General features: G+C 47.8%; 7 protein-coding genes across 7 annotated transcripts; 3 read left to right on the top strand and 4 right to left on the bottom strand.

Annotated features, from left to right (window-relative positions):
• Positions 1-358: 358 nt before the first annotated feature.
• On the top strand, positions 359-2,648 carry F5J12DRAFT_786592 (uncharacterized protein; the record flags this gene model as incomplete). The annotated part of the gene is made up of 7 exons (XM_051743482.1): positions 359-851; positions 906-1,058; positions 1,119-1,399; positions 1,474-1,642; positions 1,717-2,288; positions 2,348-2,446; positions 2,502-2,648. 7 exons carry the CDS (start codon positions 359-361, stop codon positions 2,646-2,648), a joined length of 1,914 nt encoding a protein of 637 aa, XP_051595097.1.
• A 2,824-nt stretch (positions 2,649-5,472) lies between these two features.
• Positions 5,473-6,511, top strand: F5J12DRAFT_786591 (uncharacterized protein; the record flags this gene model as incomplete). Its single annotated transcript, XM_051743481.1, has 5 exons — positions 5,473-5,663; positions 5,684-5,915; positions 5,954-5,977; positions 6,021-6,177; positions 6,231-6,511. The coding sequence occupies 5 exons, from the start codon at positions 5,473-5,475 to the stop codon at positions 6,509-6,511; spliced, it is 885 nt and encodes a 294-aa protein (XP_051595096.1).
• A 132-nt stretch (positions 6,512-6,643) lies between these two features.
• F5J12DRAFT_897824 (uncharacterized protein) lies at positions 6,644-7,769 on the bottom strand (the record flags this gene model as incomplete). Its single annotated transcript, XM_051748059.1, has 4 exons — positions 6,644-7,011; positions 7,068-7,220; positions 7,282-7,420; positions 7,467-7,769. 4 exons carry the CDS (start codon positions 7,767-7,769, stop codon positions 6,644-6,646), a joined length of 963 nt encoding a protein of 320 aa, XP_051595095.1.
• A 272-nt stretch (positions 7,770-8,041) lies between these two features.
• Positions 8,042-8,934, bottom strand: F5J12DRAFT_786589 (uncharacterized protein; the record flags this gene model as incomplete). The annotated part of the gene is made up of 3 exons (XM_051743480.1): positions 8,042-8,175; positions 8,230-8,385; positions 8,445-8,934. The coding sequence occupies 3 exons, from the start codon at positions 8,932-8,934 to the stop codon at positions 8,042-8,044; spliced, it is 780 nt and encodes a 259-aa protein (XP_051595094.1).
• Positions 8,935-9,281: 347 nt separating this feature from the next.
• F5J12DRAFT_897822 (uncharacterized protein) lies at positions 9,282-11,269 on the top strand (the record flags this gene model as incomplete). The annotated part of the gene is made up of 5 exons (XM_051748058.1): positions 9,282-9,414; positions 9,483-10,012; positions 10,069-10,247; positions 10,377-10,701; positions 10,751-11,269. The coding sequence occupies 5 exons, from the start codon at positions 9,282-9,284 to the stop codon at positions 11,267-11,269; spliced, it is 1,686 nt and encodes a 561-aa protein (XP_051595093.1).
• Positions 11,270-12,034: 765 nt separating this feature from the next.
• Positions 12,035-15,253, bottom strand: F5J12DRAFT_786587 (uncharacterized protein; the record flags this gene model as incomplete). The annotated part of the gene is made up of 19 exons (XM_051743479.1): positions 12,035-12,064; positions 12,088-12,153; positions 12,189-12,223; positions 12,249-12,371; positions 12,472-12,495; positions 12,542-12,667; positions 12,768-12,791; positions 12,838-12,903; positions 13,073-13,096; positions 13,143-13,208; positions 13,294-13,401; positions 13,448-13,513; positions 13,599-13,706; positions 13,753-13,838; positions 13,968-14,163; positions 14,273-14,302; positions 14,403-14,585; positions 14,776-14,950; positions 15,065-15,253. The coding sequence occupies 19 exons, from the start codon at positions 15,251-15,253 to the stop codon at positions 12,035-12,037; spliced, it is 1,725 nt and encodes a 574-aa protein (XP_051595092.1).
• Positions 15,254-16,748: 1,495 nt separating this feature from the next.
• F5J12DRAFT_786586 (uncharacterized protein) lies at positions 16,749-18,611 on the bottom strand (the record flags this gene model as incomplete). Its single annotated transcript, XM_051743478.1, has 14 exons — positions 16,749-16,845; positions 16,897-16,948; positions 16,975-17,022; positions 17,045-17,129; positions 17,269-17,286; positions 17,347-17,432; positions 17,592-17,639; positions 17,662-17,880; positions 17,907-17,930; positions 17,977-18,062; positions 18,102-18,195; positions 18,222-18,246; positions 18,293-18,377; positions 18,577-18,611. The coding sequence occupies 14 exons, from the start codon at positions 18,609-18,611 to the stop codon at positions 16,749-16,751; spliced, it is 1,002 nt and encodes a 333-aa protein (XP_051595091.1).
• Positions 18,612-18,687: the final 76 nt, after the last annotated feature.

The following is an 18,687-nucleotide window of genomic DNA, read 5'->3' as shown; positions in this document are numbered from 1 at the left end:
ACTAGATCAGATGCTGGCGCAACCTGAAGTTTGGCAGTCATGGGGTCTGTCATGCAATCGACAAGGAGGTGGGATTTATGGTGTTTCACATTCCACTGGCACTTGCAATGACTCCAGAAGCTACTATCACTATCACTATGCAGCTCTTGCCATTGAAATGGGCTGCGCATGAGAGGAGAAGATGAGGTGAATCCACCACATGTCATCGATCGGTCTTCGGTTGACAGAAATATACGATACACGTGCTACCGATCAAAGGCCTCATTAACATGGGACCGATTTAGGCAATATGCTGTGTTGCTACAAATTTCATCTTCATCCTTATCATTCAGCCTGATTCGAGATCGATCTCAACGACATGTCGGACTACTACTGGCAGCAATCACTCCCAACGCCACTGCAGATCGATTACATCAAGCAGATCATATACAAGTTGGAATATGTAGATCCCGAGCAGACCATGGTGAAGGTCACGTCTACGAATCTCTACCTGAAGATCACTGAGGACCGTGTATTGCTCCCCGGGCACTATTTCGAGTTCATACAATTGTTTTTCTGGAGGTATTACCTCCTGATGCGATTACATCTGCATTTCCAAAAGGCTCAGAGCAAACTGTATGCGAATTTCCGCCCCACCCTCCTCAGAAACATCGTCCATCTGGACAACATCATCGAAGCCCTCATCCGCCCAAGCATCGGTATGAAAGAAGAAGATATTCCAACACATCGCTGTCCCAGCTTCGAGGAATTCCTGGTGACGGAATACCTCATCGGCCGGCATGATCCCGAGTCGGTAAACAATTTCAGGGCACATTGCCCGACCAATCTTGAGAGATTGGTAGAACCCATTGGTGAGTCATCATACAGGTTTCCTTTATCATCCAAGTGTCTGATACGGTCATCAGAAATGGACTGGGATCGTTATGCTGATCGGTTGCCAGAATGTTTCTTTGGGGGGGAATACCATTGGGAGGTAGATTCGGTTCCTGATGAAGACCTTCCGAAGATGTGGGAAGAAGTGGTCGAATGGTATTCACAAGAACTGGACCCACATTGGAGTGAGTGACGTTTCCAATCCAATAACATTTATTCTGACATTACATCGATTACATCAATAGTATCTCAGTGGGTGGTATGGGATGAGGGGCCTGGTTTCAATGATGAAGAAAAGGGTACAGATGATGGGGGATCGGATGGGGACATAGATCAACAGAACATGAGCGATGTGGACCAGGACATGGAGCATGGAGATGATACGAATGCTGAGATCGGTGGGAGAGAGGATCATGGAGGGGAAGGGGGCAATGGGGGGAGTGGACGCGATGAGAATGAAGAAGAGGGCAGCGAGGGCAGCACCGATATGGGGAAAAATGATGGAGGTGGGGAACAGGACTCCGACGTCCCCCCTCCTGCAAACCAGGCAAGTGCATTTCATCTCAACAGGCGTCACTGAACCTCACAATCCGATGTCAGCTGGCTGTGACACGGAAGCGGCAGTTGTCAGAGGGCAGCGACGAAGAAGAGGGTGGCCAACGGAAAAGACCATCTCCAAACCCTCCTGCTGCACGTCCCGACAGGGAAGGCGACCAGCCTATAGGGTTTAGTCAGCACTTGCTACGGATGATTGGTCGACCTCCCCCCCGTAAGTAATTAATATCGATTGCTTTGTACTCTCCTGTGGAAACGCATATGAATATACTGTTTTCATCACGATAGCCCATTGGTCTCCGCCGCTAGATTCAGACATGATTGAATCACCAGTCGACTTCCCGTTGGAATCGTATTCTCAAGGTGCTAGCATTGTAAATGAGGGCCTAGATCCCACACCATTTCCAGTGGCTGCGGGGGATGATGAAATGGCTACCCATGGTGACATTCCGCCTGTAGCAGATGATCCACCTGCGAACCAGCGATCTGGGAGGGAGCGTGGAGGGAGGCAGAAAGGAAAGGGGGTGGCGACGACGAAGGAATTCATTACCACACAGCTCCTGCAAAGCCAGAAATCCTCAGGCACCCCTCAATCGGAGCTTGCTTATGATTTCGATATGATCAACGTGACAGTCAGTCCAAGGAAGCGCACCATCGCCAGAACACTGCCTGAAGGAATGCAGGAGGTTGCTCCGACGCCTGGTCCATCTAAGATTAACCAACCACTCACGTCGACCAATACACAAACTCAAATGACACTCGATAGCGAGGAGGTAGCTACATTCCTGAAAACGATTCCTGGCGTTGTCCGATCATTAGCCAAAGGTTGCAAGGACAGAGAGGATGGTATCAACGAACAGGTATTAAATTGTCCAGTGTCATCATTCTTGTTCCGTGCTCGTTGACTTGTGTATTTCAGTTCAAGCAATTTTTCTTGAATTTGAGAGCGATCAGCAAGGTGCATGGACAGAAGGTCTCTGATGTTTTTTCACATCTCAAAGCCACCAATGAAATGCATGTATGTTGCACTCCAATGTCTATCCCTAGGATTGTACACCTATGCCCATTTACAGCGGATGCTCATGGCAGATGCAGCATACTTGGGTTTGCATCTGCAGAAGATGGAAAGAACGAAGGACACGGTCATCGACATCAATGTCAAGAAGGGGTACTTGATACTTGCAAATCAATCTGGCTTGGGGATGAAAAAGAATGCTTAGATAAATCGAATGTGTAGTGGTCGTTTGAATGGTTATTATGATGGAACAGTCAACAGATGTCTGAAGAGCGGGAAAGTAGCAAGATATAAACAGGGGGGAAGCCAGGTGGCCATACCAAATTTTAACATATAGTGCCAGAGCCAGCGTTCGGCAGGATTTTACCACCTTGAATGGTCTTACCAACATTGGTAAAGGTGTTTAGGACGTGACGAACAATGGCAAACATGGTCTAGCAAAATATAGAAAGGAGCGGGTCAGGAGGCCATGCACACACTTATCATATACCATTGCAGAAGGTGTTCGTCAGGTTGCTACCACCTCTAACTGTCTTACTAACACTGGTAGAGGTGTGTATGACGTGACGAACAATGGCGAACATGGTCCAGCAAAATATAGAAAGGGGGAGGTCAGGAGGTCATGGACAAACTTATCATATACCATTGCAGAAGGTGTTCGTCAGGTTGCTACCACCTTGAATGGTCTTACCAACATTGGTAAAGGTGTTTAGGATGTGACGAACAATGGCGAACACGGTCTAGCAAAATATAGAAAGGGGCAGGTCAGGAGGTCATGCACAAACTTATCATATACCATTGCAGAAGGTGTTCGTCAGGTTGCTACCACCTTGAATGGTCTTACCAACACTGGGTAAAGGTGTGTAGGACGTGACGAACAATGGCGAACATGGTCCTAGCAAAATATAGAAAGGGGCGGGTCAGGAGGTCATGGACAAACTTATCATATACCATTGCAGAAGGTGTTCGTCAGGTTGCTACCACCTTGAATGGTCTTACCAACATTGGTAAAGGTGTTTAGGATGTGACGAACAATGGCGAACATGGTCTAGCAAAATATAGAAAGGGGCGGGTCAGGAGGCCATGCACACACTTATCATATACCATTGCAGCAAGGTGTTCGTCAGGTTGCTACCACCTCTAACTGGTCTTACCAACACTGGTAGAGGTGTGTAGGACTGTGACGAACAATGGCGAACACGGTCTAGCAAAATATAGAAAGGGGCGGGTCAGGAGTTCATGCACAAACTTATCATATACCATTGCAGAAGGTGTTCGTCAGGTTGCTACCACCTTGAATGGTCTTACCAACATCTGGTAAGGTGTTTAGGATGTGACGAACAATGGCGAACACGGTCTAGCAAAATATAGAAAGGGGCGAGGTCAGGAGGCCATGCACACACTTATCATATACCATTGCAGAAGGTGTTCGTCAGGTTGCTACCACCTCTAACGGTCTTACCAACACTGGGAGAGGTGTGTATGACGTGACGAACAATGGCGAACACGGTCTAGCAAAATATAGAAAGGGGCGGGTCAGGAGTTCATGCACAAACTTATCATATACCATCACAGCAGGTGTTCGTCAGGTTGCTACCACCTTGAATGGTCTTACCAACACTGGTAAAGGTGTTCAGGATGTGACGAACAATGGCGAACACGGTCTAGCAAAATATAGAAAGGGGCGGGTCAGGAGGCCATGCACACACTTATCATATACCATTGCAGAAGGTGTTCGTCAGGTTGCTACCACCTCTAACGGTCTTCCCAACACTGGGAGAGGTGTGTATGACATGACGAACAATGGCGAACACGGTCTAGCAAAATATAGAAAGGGGCGGGTCAGGAGGTCATGGACAAACTTATCATATACCATTGCAGAAGGTGTTCGTCAGGTTGCTACCACCTCTAACGGTCTTACCAACACTGGTAAGGTGTCTAGGACGTGACGAACAATGGCGAACACGGTCTAGCAAAATATAGAAAGGGGCGGGTCAGGAGGTCATGGACAAACTTATCATATACCATTGCAGAAGGTGTTCGTCAGGTTGCTACCACCTCTAACGGTCTTACAAACACAGGTAAAGGTGTCTAGGACGTGACGAACAATGGCGAACATGGTCTAGCAAAATGTAGAAAGGGGGAGGTCAGGTGGTCATGCACAAACCTATCATATACAATCGCAGGAGGTGTTCGTCGGGTTGCTACCACCTTTAATGGTCTTACCAACAGTGGTGAAGGTGTCTAGGACATGCCGAACAATGGCGACCATGGTCCGGAAAAATATAGAAAGGGGGAGGTCAGGCGGTCATGCACGAATTTATCATATACCATCATGGCAGGTGTTCGTCGGGTTGCTACCACCGTGGATGGTCATTGTACCATTGGTAAAGACGTGTAAGACGTGACGAACAGTGGCGAACATGGTCTAGCAAAAACCTGACTGGATGAAGTCAGGTGGTCATGCTCAGACTTATCATATGCCACTGGAGTGTGTGTTCACCAGCTTTTCGCCACGTTCCAACATCCTTCTGACATTTCTAAATGTGGCCTCAATGCATAGAACGATGACGAACATGGTCTAAAAAAATATCAACAGTGGGAAGTGAAGTAGGTATGCCGGAACTCATTACATCCCAGCGCAACCTGTGTTCACTGGCTTTCTATTACTTTGTATAATCATTATGACATCTGCACAGGCGGGTAGGACGTGACAAATAATAGTGAACATGCTCTAGGGAAATATAAACAGGGGGAGGCCAGGAGCTCGTAACGGAGGTGTTCACATATACCACCACACGCAGTGTTTGACAGCTTTCAAACACATTGGTTGGTCTGGCTAACGTGATCGGTGGTGATTAGAATGTGCTGAACAGTGGTGATCGTGGATCTAGCAAGATATAAAGAGGCTGAAGTCAGGAATGGCTCCGTTGCCAACGATCCACTTTAGTATATGCTGTGCGATATTAGTGCGGTGCTTCCTTATCGGTCCACTCCATCGTTCTCATTTGACGTTGACCCACGAAAAAATGTCTGACTACTACTGGCAACCCTCCAAAGCTACAGATACTCAAATGGACTACATCACCCAGGTCTGGTACACTGTTACATCCGGTGCCTGGCAACAGGGCAATTATGGAAATCAAACAAAGCAACCTGAACGACGACGAAATCACTGCATCGCATCAGGGCATTTATCCCCGTATTCTATGGTACTCATGTAACTCTCTTCCTGTGGAGGTACTACCTCCTCATCGAGCTGTTCTTGCGATTCAAGGAGAATACTGACGACAAATACATGGAATTTCTACCGACTCTGATCAGCAACATCGTCCATCTGGACAATGTAATAGAATCGCTCATCCGCCCCTGCCTGAATGTCCCCCTGGCAGAGCTACCTGATTATCGTTCCAATAACTTCGATGAATACTTGGTGACGGAGTACCTGATTGGCCGGCACGATCCCCAGTCTGTCAACTACTTCCGAGCTCATTGCCCTGACCAATATAGAGCGCATCTCAATGGAAGGATTTGGTGAGTTATCCAAGAGTTTCATCGTTATCATACAGTCTGACAGCTTCATTCAGACTGGAAGGCATATTCCGATCGTATCCCTGAACCGATGGATGGGGCAGATTACGACTGGGATATCGAACAGCTGCCCTATGATGACTACGAAGAAGTATGGGATGCAGTAGAGGAATGGTATGGCTGGAACCCCGATCCACAGTGGAGTGAGTGACATGCCCATGACACAGTTCGTTTGATTCTGACCTTATATTCCTAGTATCTAGGTGGGTGAAGTGGGAGGACGAACGCATGGCGGAGGGGGAGAAGGAGCAACATTCCCTCCCTTCCACAGCCCAGGCAAGTCGTTTTATGTATCTCCTACGTGTTTCAGTGGCTCGATACATTAAGTACAGAAGCGAGGAAGGGGGGACAGCGATGTGGAAGGAGATGAACGGCCAGGAAAGAGGATTCCAAAGCCCATGGCTGAAGTGGAGGCGACGCAGTCTCAGTGACAATATGCAACATGTATTACATGTACCACATCCATCCAGTCGTTAGAACGTGCAAAACGATTGTTAACATGTTCCAACGAGATCACGCCAGGGGGAAACGTCATGATGCTACATCCACAACCCAGAACAAAATGTAATGCATTCGACGAAGAAAATACCATACAGCCGATACAGCTACTTATTGCGGGAGTAAAGACTTGCCAGGCTGGGACGGAACCCCACTGGATTCTCTGCAGGAATTGCAGAACTCGAGGCAGTGGGGGCGCCTGATTCTCCATTGCTTCCTGTCTGCCTCTGCTGTAACATCAATGTATAAATACGCTACAGACACTTCGCCCGACATCATGCTACTTGCCTGGTTTGAAGGAGGTGGATCAGAGTTCTCCATGCCTCCCATTGGAACATTGCCGCCCTGGCTCCCAGCTCCAGGTCCTCCTGCCTCATCATCCCCAGCTCCAGTCCCCACATTTCCCTCATCTGCATCGCCTGTAGATTGCATGCTGGCAACCACCCCATCTATCTCGACCCATGGGACCCATTTAGATACTGCCCATGTAAATGATCAACCGATCGTCAGGGTGTAAGTAGGAGATCTGACTTACTCCATGCTGGGTCTGGCTGCCGTGAATACCATTCGACCGCTTCGTCCCACAGAATCGTAAAGTCAGCATCTGGGATATTTTCCACGTCCCAATCGTATCGTTCCCCATAAAGCCTTGTGGGGACACGCTCCTTGTAGGCATCCCAGCTCCATTCTGATGTACATGTCAGTGAATTGGATTGGAATAGAATCTTCAAACCTGTAAAAAGCCTCACCAAACTCGTACATAATTCTCTCGATATTGATGGGGCAATGTGCCCTGAAGTAGTTAACCGAGTTGGGATCGTGCCGCCCAACGAGATATTCCAGTGCAAAGGTATTCTTCGAAATTGGCAGATCGGAAACCTTGGATATCTTGCCTTTCGATCAACGTGCACGGGCGAATGAAAGCCTCGAGTACATTGTCCAGGAGGACGATGTTTCTCAAGAGATGTGGACGAAACTCCGTGTACTTTTTGTGGGGGTTCTTCTTGAAATGGACGTGGAGATCGATGAGGAGGTAATACCTCCAGAGTGTATGGGTGAGAGCCTTGTGATAGCAGGTGGGAATGAAGGTGCGATGTTCTGTTATCTCGTCGTTGAGATTAGTGCATGTTATCCGGATCGTACCATCTGCTAGCTCCTCCGATCGATAGTAGATCTGTAGAATGTATTTCATCTGGGTGATTGTCGGGAGCGATTGTTGCCAGTAGTAGTCAGACATGCTGCGATGGAGGCTTAATCGAATCGATCGGAGTGATCGAAGAGGATCGGCACACCATGCCATATATATTCTAAATAGGACTTCTGGCGTAGGGTCAGGGTTACTCCTGTCTACGATAACCTACCTTTGGACGTATCGCATTACCGTATCCACAGTCGCATTCCTGTGTCATCGAAAAACACATATATATATGGTGGGGTGGCCTGCGAAGATACGGTATATTGAAATGAAAACGCAGCAGGGCATTAAAAGCTATCTACAAAGTTGGGACCCTAAACTTCCTCGTCGTCAGGCAGCACAGGCCCCTTCTTATTCACCCGCTTGAATACTCTGGGCCCCGGCATGTGCCTCTTGAGCGGTTTCACTTCCCCTGCCTCCTCCAAGTGCTCTTTATACGTGTATCCAACTGTGTCGAAGTCAAAAATCAGTGTTGTAAGAAAAGCATGTCGGTGATACTCACAATCGGGATCCTCCTCCACGATGGGATCATAAAATTCAATCATAACATCCAGCAGCCTCTGTGCAACGTCCAGAGTCTTGTACTTCTCCTCCATCTTGAACTGAGTGGCACTTCCATACCAGATCTCGCCGAGGGTGTCCTCGTGTGCTTGCCAGTCTATGTTATATGGTAGTCCATGGCCAGGAATGGGATGAGAATCAAGTGGAAAGGCTTACTGATGTCTTCGATGCTCTGCATGTTGATGTTGTAGTTGTTCTTCCGCCTATACTCCCTGACCATCTCTGGTTCATGACGCTCCACGTGATATTCGATCAGAATGTAATTGTCGAATGTAGGGCTGCGCCAGTCAGGCACACGAGCATCCCTCTTGGTCGATTTGGCTTCCCTGACCATCTGAGTGAAGACCCTGTCCATATAAACGAGTATCAAGGTTAGATTGGCCTTGAGCCGGTCTTGAACCTCGAGCTCCTCCTGGAACTGGAGCACCAGCCTTATCGCCTTTTCTCTCCAGAAGAATGCTTGTAGGTGCTCATAGTAATGGGCTGGGAGCTGTGCGACTATGTCTCCCGTGTCACCGATGACTTGCGATGTCCAGCTAGATTCGTTCCCTGCAGCCAATCGCACGCTACGATCGTTCTCCAGCACGGATTCGATCCTGGACTGGCTAACAGAGCCCAAAGAGGATGGAAAGTACTGGGTGGCCATGACGAATGTAGATCAACCAATCTATCGATGATTCCTTAGTCTACATGGCCATCGATTGCTTATGTAATCAAGATGCATACCTCGCGAGGCGATTAGAATGTGTAGTGCACCACTAAACCTCCACCTGAGAGGTGGAGATAATCATGCCAAAGGCTCAAAAACACCATGTCAGCAATGGCGGGCTATGAAGTCTGCATTCATACCTGTAATGGCGCGGTATGTCAATCTGGTGGCCGGGGTGTTTGGAAGAAGGAAGGGGGATCGTGCCTACTGGCATGCCAAAACCCACAATTCACACTTAAATTGCATGGAGACGTGTCCAGGATATAATGCGCTTGTGAATAGTCATGTCGGGCGATCTGGAAAAGCACGAGAAGCTACTCGGAAAGAGCTTATCGCTCATCTCTCATTATTCGAAGCTGCAGGGGAGCTCAGGAGACTTGGGCAACCCCTGGCTCCTGGGATGGAATCATTATTTCTGTGAGTGGCCCGATGTCTGGAGAGTGCAGCACAGCAACTAAAAATCCCCAGACCAACACCCACCACAGGTGATGAGGACATAGTGATGGAAGATGGTGCGACTTTGCCACCAGGATGGAACGATCCCGGTCCATCCATCCACATGTCAACATACTCTGCATCGAGGTCCACATCCGGATCGCCAGCATCATGTGCTGGTGCGGGTCCATCCAGGTTAAGTCCACTTACCCATGATGGTTGCACATATTGGCCTTCTAGGCCTTCATCATCTGCTGGGCGATCGGCGGTGATCTCAAGATCTCCATCAGCAATGGGAGACATGGAGAGCCGTGTTTCGAGCTCTCCATCAGCATTCTCATTCGCATCGCCATACCCATTTCATTCGCAGGGGTCTACATCGAAAGATACACCACTCGATATCCTCTACATCCCAGACCCAAGCCGCGAGGTGAAATCGAAGAATGAGGCAAAGGAAGATCTAGGATGGGCGACCCGCTGTATAAAACCTCACCAATATGAGGTTATCAAGGAGCTCGGAAAATTCGTATACAAACTATCAGAAAGCAAAGAGGGCGTGAAGGTGGTGGTCAGCGAATGGGTAGGCCCCCTTTTCACCCACAGGTGCAGTTCGGTCTGCTGATGTATGCTTCGCAGCTTTGGTTGGCAATGAACATGGAAGAGTACAACGATGGCAACGCATTCGAGCTGAAGTACATGAAGTGGGCAGACTTCAAGGCCATCGTACTCGATCCGATCAGCCAGCAATCTAAATGGAATGAGCTCGTACGGATGGACTGTATAATCGGAGGCATCGACTACACGATCGATTTCCGGTGAGCGATGAAATTACAATTGCACCTTGGAGGCATGGTTCCGATATGGCCTTCAGATGCAAAGGAAACCCATATGGGCTCGAACGAGATGGAACTGCGCACATACGAAAATCACTTCGCACTTCTCAGCCGTCAAGTACAGTTTTGGCCCCCACCAGATCAGGTTCGGACTGCTGCTGTCAAGTGGGAGACCCTGGCACACCTGCAGGCAATTTCAGCTATCCACAGATGGGTGGTACCGGAAATGCATATAATTAGCGATGGGGACCCTATCGACGATTCCTACGTCCTGAAGCGGAGTCACAGCGACTGTGGCAAACATGTGATACTTCCGACCGCCCCGAAATCAAGCCGCACCTGGGCCCATCTCAAGAATAACACGAACGAGGACTCGGACGAGGTATGGATTGCCCAACAATATATCCCAAGCTTGGTGTTCCTTGGGGAGTGGCGGGTAATCATAGTCGGAGGGCAAATCATGTCCTGTCACACATACACATCAGTTAAACAATGGCGGCTGGTCTGGAATCCCGGTCACAAGTTTTCTGTCATTGGAGGAGGCGGGCGAAATATGGTATGATGCACTCTCATCATGCTTATCGTACTTAGAACTGGATCTCGCCAACAGGAAGGATGAGTCGCTAAGCATTGCTGAACAGAGGAAGAAGATTGTGAATCCGCAAAGGGGAGATATCGAAACAAGGCAGAGAGCGATGGATGAGTTCAACAACTTCGTGCTAAAAGCCTGGGCAGAACTAGTCGCACGAGAAACTGAGGGTCGGTGGCGCAAGACCTTCCATGTCATTGTTTTGTCGAATGGATATCAGGATCATGGCCCCAGATGGCATGAGCCCGAAGCTACGGCTGGGATACTTTGTCAACGAGGTGGAACGTACTCTGACGACGAGCTTCTGGCTATTCTGGAACATAAACAACACCGGGAGGAATCATGGCAGACACATTCGCAAAGCTGTTCGAGAAATGGGTCAGATCGAATCACCAATGTATACTGCATAGCATAACCCCACATACGATGACATACATGGCACCGTCTAATATTTACACTTGTAACGACGTGAAGACATCAGTACTATACTATATGGAAAACTCTGAGAGGGTAACGACAGCTTCTTTGTGCATGCACATAATATTTTATAGACTCTCACTAGTATACTATGTTGTGTAGAATACATGGTACACGACTTCAGCAACATATGAGTGTATGCAGCGTGGCTGACCACCCCATTAAGAGATGATGCTGGCCCACTTGGAATGGTGTTCAGTCCTCCTTAATCCATATGCATTGACCTTATAGAGTCGTCTCAAGGTCCATCCACTATGATGAACATCGAAAGAACACCAGCAAACACCAGCGAAAATCGATCCAGTGCCATGGCCCCTGTCCAAATTGACCGTGACAGCCTGTGACTCGTTTTGGAGCAGATGGAACGTCATTCGCAGCCTCTGGTAGGTCGATCGACTTTCAGTGTGCCCACCCAACCACCCCTGCTGAGACCATGCTGCACCACTTGAAACAGTGTTCGTACCATCGAAACCTCATTCCCTGCACTCAGGTAGATAGGTACAGGTCCGTACAATATGGGGAACGACAGCCAACACAGACAAACACCAGCGAACATCAACCCCGTACCAAAGCCCCTATCCAGACCGTGTCCGAATGCTGGGAGACCCTTGGAACTGGTTCAAGCACATTGATCATCATTCCCAGATTCTTGTATTTCTATATTACTGCACATATTACCATGAAATAGAATAGAGAATCTACATCAGATAGTATACCAGTATGCCCACTGGGCCTAACATACATCATGTAACATACCAATGTTCCTGTCTGACCAATCCCCCTCGTGGCACACTGGACCACTTGAAGTGGTGTTCGTCCCCCCTAGAACCACCTCAATCGACCTTATTTTGACATACACAGGTCCGTATAGCAGGACGAACACCGACAAACACTGACAAACATTGACAAACATTAACCTATCCCATCTGACCACTCCCCCTCGGGGCATGCCAGATCCATTGAAGTGGTGTTCGTCCCCCCTAGGACCACTTCAATCGACCTGATTTGGACATTCACAGGTCTGTACAGCAGGATGAACACTGACAAACACTGACGAACATTGACGAACATTGATTCAGAACCGAAGCCCCTGTCCACATTGACTGGGACACCCTGAGACCTGTTTTGGAGTGCACTAACCATCTTTCCCGGACTCTGCTAGGTCTATGGCATGTCTTGTAATACAAATAAAATACATAGTATAACATACCAATGTTCCAATCTGACCACTCCCCCTCGGGGCATGCCAGATCCATTGAAGTGGTGTTCGTCCCCCATAGGACCACTTCAATCGACCTGATTTGGACATTCACAGGTCCGTACAGCAGGACAAACACTGACAAACACTGACGAACATTGACGAACATTGATCCAGAACTGAAGCCCCTGTCCACATTGACTGGGACACCCCAAGACCTGTTTTCTAGTGCACTAACCATCTTTCCCTGACTCTGCTAGATCTATGGCATGTCTTGTAATACAAATAAAATACATAGTATAACATACCAATGTTCCCATCTGACCACTCCCCCTCAGGGCATGCTGGATCCCTTGAAGTGGTGTTCGTCCCCCCTAGGACCACTTCAATGGACCTTATTTTGACATTAACAGGTCCTTACAGCAGGACGAACACCAACGAACACCAACGAACACTGACGAACACTGACGAACATTGATCCAGAGCTGAAGCCCCTGTCCACATTGACTGGGACACCCTGAGACCTGTTTTGAGTGCACTAACCATCTTTCCTCGACTGCACTAGGTCTATTGCATGTCTTGTAATAGAAGTAAACTACATAGTATAACATACCAATGTTCCCATCTGACCACTCCCCCTCGGGGCATGCTGGATCCCTTGAAGTGGTGTTTGTCCCCCCTAGGACCACTTCAATCGACCTTATTTTGACATTAACAGGTACATACAGCAGGACGAACACCAACGAACACCAACGAACACTGACGAACATTGACGAACATTGATCCAGAACTGAAGCCCCTGGCCACATTGACTGGGACACCCCTAGACCTGTTTTCGAGTGCACTAACCATTTTCCATGACTCTGCTAGGTCTATGGCATGTCTTGTAATACAAATAAAATACATAGTATAACATACCAATGTTCCCATCTGACCACTCCCCCTCGGGGCATGCTGGATCCCTTGAAGTGGTGTTCCTCCCCCCTAGGACCACTTCAATCGACCTTATTTTGACATTAACAGGTCCGTACAGCAGGACAAACACCAACGAACACCAACGAACACTGACGAACATTGACGAACATTGATCCAGAACTGAAGCCCCTGTCCACATTGACTGGGACACCCCGAGACCTGTTTTCGAGTGCACTAACCATTTTCCATGACTCTGCTAGGTCTATGGCATGTCTTGTAATACAAATAAAATACATAGTATAACATACCAATGTTCCCATCTGACCACTCCCCCTCGGGGCATGCCGGATCCCTTGAAGTGGTGTTTGTCCCCCCTAGGACCACTTCAATCGACCTTATTTTGACATTCACAGGTCCACACAGCAGGACGAACACCAACGAACACCGATGAACATTGATCCAGAACTGAAGCCCCTGTCCACATTGACTGGGACACCCTGAGACCTGTTTCGAGTGCACTAACCATCTTTCCTCGACTGCACTAGGTCTATTGCATGTCTTGTAATACAAGTAAACTACATAGTATAATATACCAATGTTCCCGTCTGACCACTCCCCCTCGGGGCATGCTGGATCCCTTGAGGTGGTGTTTGTCCCCCCTAGTACCACTTCAATCGACCTTATTTTGACATTTATAGGTCCGTACAGCAGGGAGAACGCTGACGAACACTGACAAACACTGATGAACACCAATGAACATCGCTCCAGAACCGAAGCCCCTGTCCAAATTGACTGGGACACCCAGCGACTTGTTTCGAGTGCACTAACCATCTTTCCCTTTCCATGACTCTCCTACATCTATTGCACATCTGGTAATACAGCTAAAATACATCAGATAATATACCTAACTATGCTATGCAGATTTGTATTTTTCGAAGACGTTAAAGAGTTCGCATACCGGTCCACGATCTCTCCAGTTCTTTTTCAGCATCCATTACCTGAAGGGCCTTCTTGAGATGCGATATTATTTTCTTCGCTGCTTCCAACTCATTGGCTATCTCTTTCCTCATGTTATCCCTCTCATCCATGGCAGGCATATGATCCACATCTTCGGCTGACTTGTACTTTCCTTTCTTGCTCTCTATACAGCCCCTGGGGGAATTATAATTACAAACTCCCGACCATAATTTGGGGGAAATAATGCTGGGAGTCGATAGATATGTCCATTGGGATGTCTCAGGTGAAATTTGAATGAAATTGGCGGTCGGAAAAAAAATCTACAGGGGGTAGAAGGATGGTCAGACCACAAAGTGGTATCTCTTTGGAAATACTTCTGGGAGGCTGGAAATCATTTCCATTGTCTTCAGTGGCATTGATAACACCCAGGACATCCATCCCTGGCAAGCTGGCACCCCCTCCTGATGTTACTGGATCGCCATCCCTGGGGTATGAGGAGGGGATCAGGTATGTCGATGAAACAAATATGGGGACCTTTGTAACACAATTCTGATGGTCTTGTAATGTCATACCCATGGGGTAGACATGATTCAGATAGCTAGATCAACCTCTGAAATTGTTTTGATGGAGTGAACATGGGGAGGGCAGGGTAACATATCTTACATGGATATTCTGACACCTAGAAATGCTGCAACCATTGTCATCATCCATTGTGACTTTCAGGCCCTCCAGGACAACCATTCCTGACAAGCTTTCATGCTTGCTAATCTTTACAGGATTAGCACCCCCAGGATAAGAGGAGGGGAATGAGACATAGGGTCCTTTCTGGTGTGATCCAAATTGTCCTGCCATGTCATTCGAGTGGCACAGACATGGTATGGACAGCTGGATTGATCTGGAATTGTTTTGATGGAGCAAAGCTGAAGAGGGGGGTTCACATTTGGGCCAGGTATCATCCCAAGATGCCAAACATGTTGCTACCTGATCAGACTACACTAGGCAACACTGGGATTCAGTTCCACAGGAATGGGAACCACAATCTATATCAACAAAGGTCTGGTTCAGAGTCCAACTCTGAATGGCATCTTCCAAAGATGTTGGCTCTGGCTTTCCCTCTGAACCTCTCAGCCAAGTTGCATCCAACTGGATCCAAAGCTGACAGGTAAACAGAATGAAAAGTTTCCCAACCACTGGCCCCAGACTGGACAGTTGGGCTGACCACTTCCAGTCCTGCATGATCAACCAAGGCTGCAGTTGGATGGTCCTTGACAATTTGGCCCATGTCAGTCTGCTGCTAATGGGAAATTGTTTGCAAACACCAGCAAACATCGAGCCAGCACCATGGCCTCTGTCCAAATTGACTGTGACAGCCTGTCACTCATTTTGGAGCAGATGGAACATCATTTGCAGCCTCTGGTAGGTCAATCGACTTTCATGTAATCCAAATAAATTACATTGGATATTCTATCAGTGTGCCCACCCGACCACCCCTGCTGAGACCATGCTGCACCACTTGAAATGGTGTTCATACCATGGAAACCTCTTCCCCTGCTCTCAGGTTGATAGGTACAGGTCCATACAATATGGGGAATGACAGACAACACAGATGAACACCAGCGAACATCAACCCCTTACCAAAGCCCCTATCCAGACCATGTCCAAATGCTGGGAGACCCTGGGACCTGGTTCAAGCACATTGATCATCATTCCCAGATTCCTGTATGTCTATATTACTGCATGTATTACAATGAAATACAGAATCTACATCAGATAGTATACCAGTATGCCCACTGGATCACCCTGCCTCGGAGCATGCTGGCCCACTTGGAATGGTGTTCATCCATACAGGCCCACTTGCATGGGTCTTGTAGTACCATGTCCTGGTCCGTCCACCATGACAAACACTGATGAACATGGGCAAACATTTGTGAACATCAGTCCAGCATGGATGGCCCTGAGTAAACATACTGGAGCACTTGTTTACTTGTTTGGAATGCATTAATCAGCTTTTCCAGACTCCCCTAGGTCGATTGCATGTCTGGTAATACAAATAAAATACATCAGATAACATATCAATGTTCCTGTCTGACCACTCTCCCTCATGGCATGCTGGACCATTTGAAGTGGTGTTTGTCCCTCCTAGATCAATTGCAATTGACCTTGCTAGGACATTTACAGGTCCATACAGCCAGACGAACACCAATGAACACCAATGAACATCACTCCAGAAGCAATGCCCCTGTCCACATTGACTGGGACACCCTGCGACTTGTGTGGAATGCATTAATCACTTTTCCCAGACTCTCCTAGGTCTATTGCATGTCTGGTAATACAACCAAAATACATCTTATAACATTCTGATGTTCCCATCTGACCACTCCCCCTTGGAGCATGCTGGGCTGCTTGACGTGGTGTTCATCCCCCCTAGCTCAATTGCAATTGACCTGTTCTGAACATGTCTAGGTCTGTACAGCAGGGCGAACACCAACACACACCGAAGAACACTGTTCCAGAACCAAAGCCCCTGTCCACATTGACTAGGACACCCTGTGACTTGTTTAGAGTGTGCTAACCATCTTTGCCTGACTCTCCTATGTCAATTGCATGTCTTGTAATACAACCTACATACATGATATAACATACCAATGATCCTGTCTGACCACTCCCCATCATGGCATGCTGGACCCTTGAAGTGGTGTTTGTCCCCCCTAGGACCACCAAAGTCGACCTAATTTGGACATCCACAGGTCCATACAGCAGGACGAACACTGACGAACACTGACGAACACCAATGAACATTGATCCAGAACCGAAGCTCCTGTCCACATTGACAGGGACACCTGGAGACCTGTTCTGAGTGTACTAACCATCTTTGCCTGACTCACCTATGTCTATTGCATGTCTGCATGTCTGGTAATACAACTAAAATACATCTTAAGACATACCAATGTTCCCATCTGACCACTCCTCCTCAGAGCATGCCGGATCACTTGAAGTGGTGTTCGTCCCCCCTCGGACCACCTCAATCGACCTAATTTGGACATCCACAGGTCCATACAGCAGGACGAACCCCATCGAACACCAATGAACACCAACAAACAGCAACAAACACCAATGAACATTGATCAAGCACCAAAGCCCCTGTCCACATTGACTGGGACACCCTGTGACTTGTTTAGAGTGCACTAACCATTATTCCCTGACTCTCCTATGTCAATTGCATATCTGGTAATACAACCTACATACATGATATAACATACCAATGATCCTGTCTGACCACTCCCCATCATGGCGCACTGGACCCCTTGAAGTGGTGTTCTTCCCCCCTAGGACCACTGCAATCGACCTAATTTGGACATCCACAGGTCCATACAGCAGCACGAACCCCATCAAACACCAACGACCAGCAACAAACACAAACAAACACCAATGAACATTGATCCAGAACTGAAGCCCCTGTCCACATTGACTTGGACACCCTGCAACTTGTGTAGAGTGCACTAACTATCTTTCCCCAACTCTGCTATGTCTATTGCATGTCTGGTAATACAACTAAAATACATCTTAAAACATACCAATGTTCCCATCTGACCACTCCTCCTCAGAGCATGCTGGATCACTTGTAGTGGTGTTCGTCCCCCCTTGGACCACCTCAGTCGACCTAATTTGGACATCCACAGGTCTGTACAGCAGCACGAACCCCATTGAACACCAATGAACACCAACAAACACGAACAAACACCAATGAACATTGATCCAGAACCAAAGCCCCTGTCCACATTGACTGTGACACCCTATGACTTGTTTCGAGTGCACTAACCATCTTTCCCTGACTCTCCTAGGGTCTATTGCATGTCTGGTAATACAACTAAAATACATGATATAACATACCAATGTTCCCATCTGACCACTCCTCCTCAGAGCATGCTGGATCGCTTGAAATGGTGTTCGTCCCCCTAGGACCACCTCAATCAGCCTAATTTGGACATCCACAGGTCTGTACAGCAGGACAAACACTGATGATCACCAATGAACATTGATCCATAACTGAAGCCCCTGTCCACATTGACTGGGACACCCTGAGACCTGTTTCAAGTGTACTAATCATCTTTTGCTGACTCCCCTAGGTCTATTGCATGTCTTGTAATACACATAACATACATAGTATAACATACCAACATTTCCATCTGACCACTCCTCCTTGGGGCATGCTGGACCCCTTGAAGTGGTGTTCGTCCCCACTAGGACCACCTCAATCGACCTAATTTGGACATCCACAGGTCCAT

This window comes from Pisolithus orientalis (assembly GCF_024613125.1).
Source record: "Pisolithus orientalis strain OTSU chromosome Unknown F5J12scaffold_61, whole genome shotgun sequence".
NCBI classification, from domain to species: Eukaryota; Fungi; Basidiomycota; class Agaricomycetes; order Boletales; family Pisolithaceae; genus Pisolithus; species Pisolithus orientalis.
The sequence above is the reverse complement of the archived record's forward strand: the minus strand, read 5'-3'. Positions and strand labels throughout refer to the sequence as shown.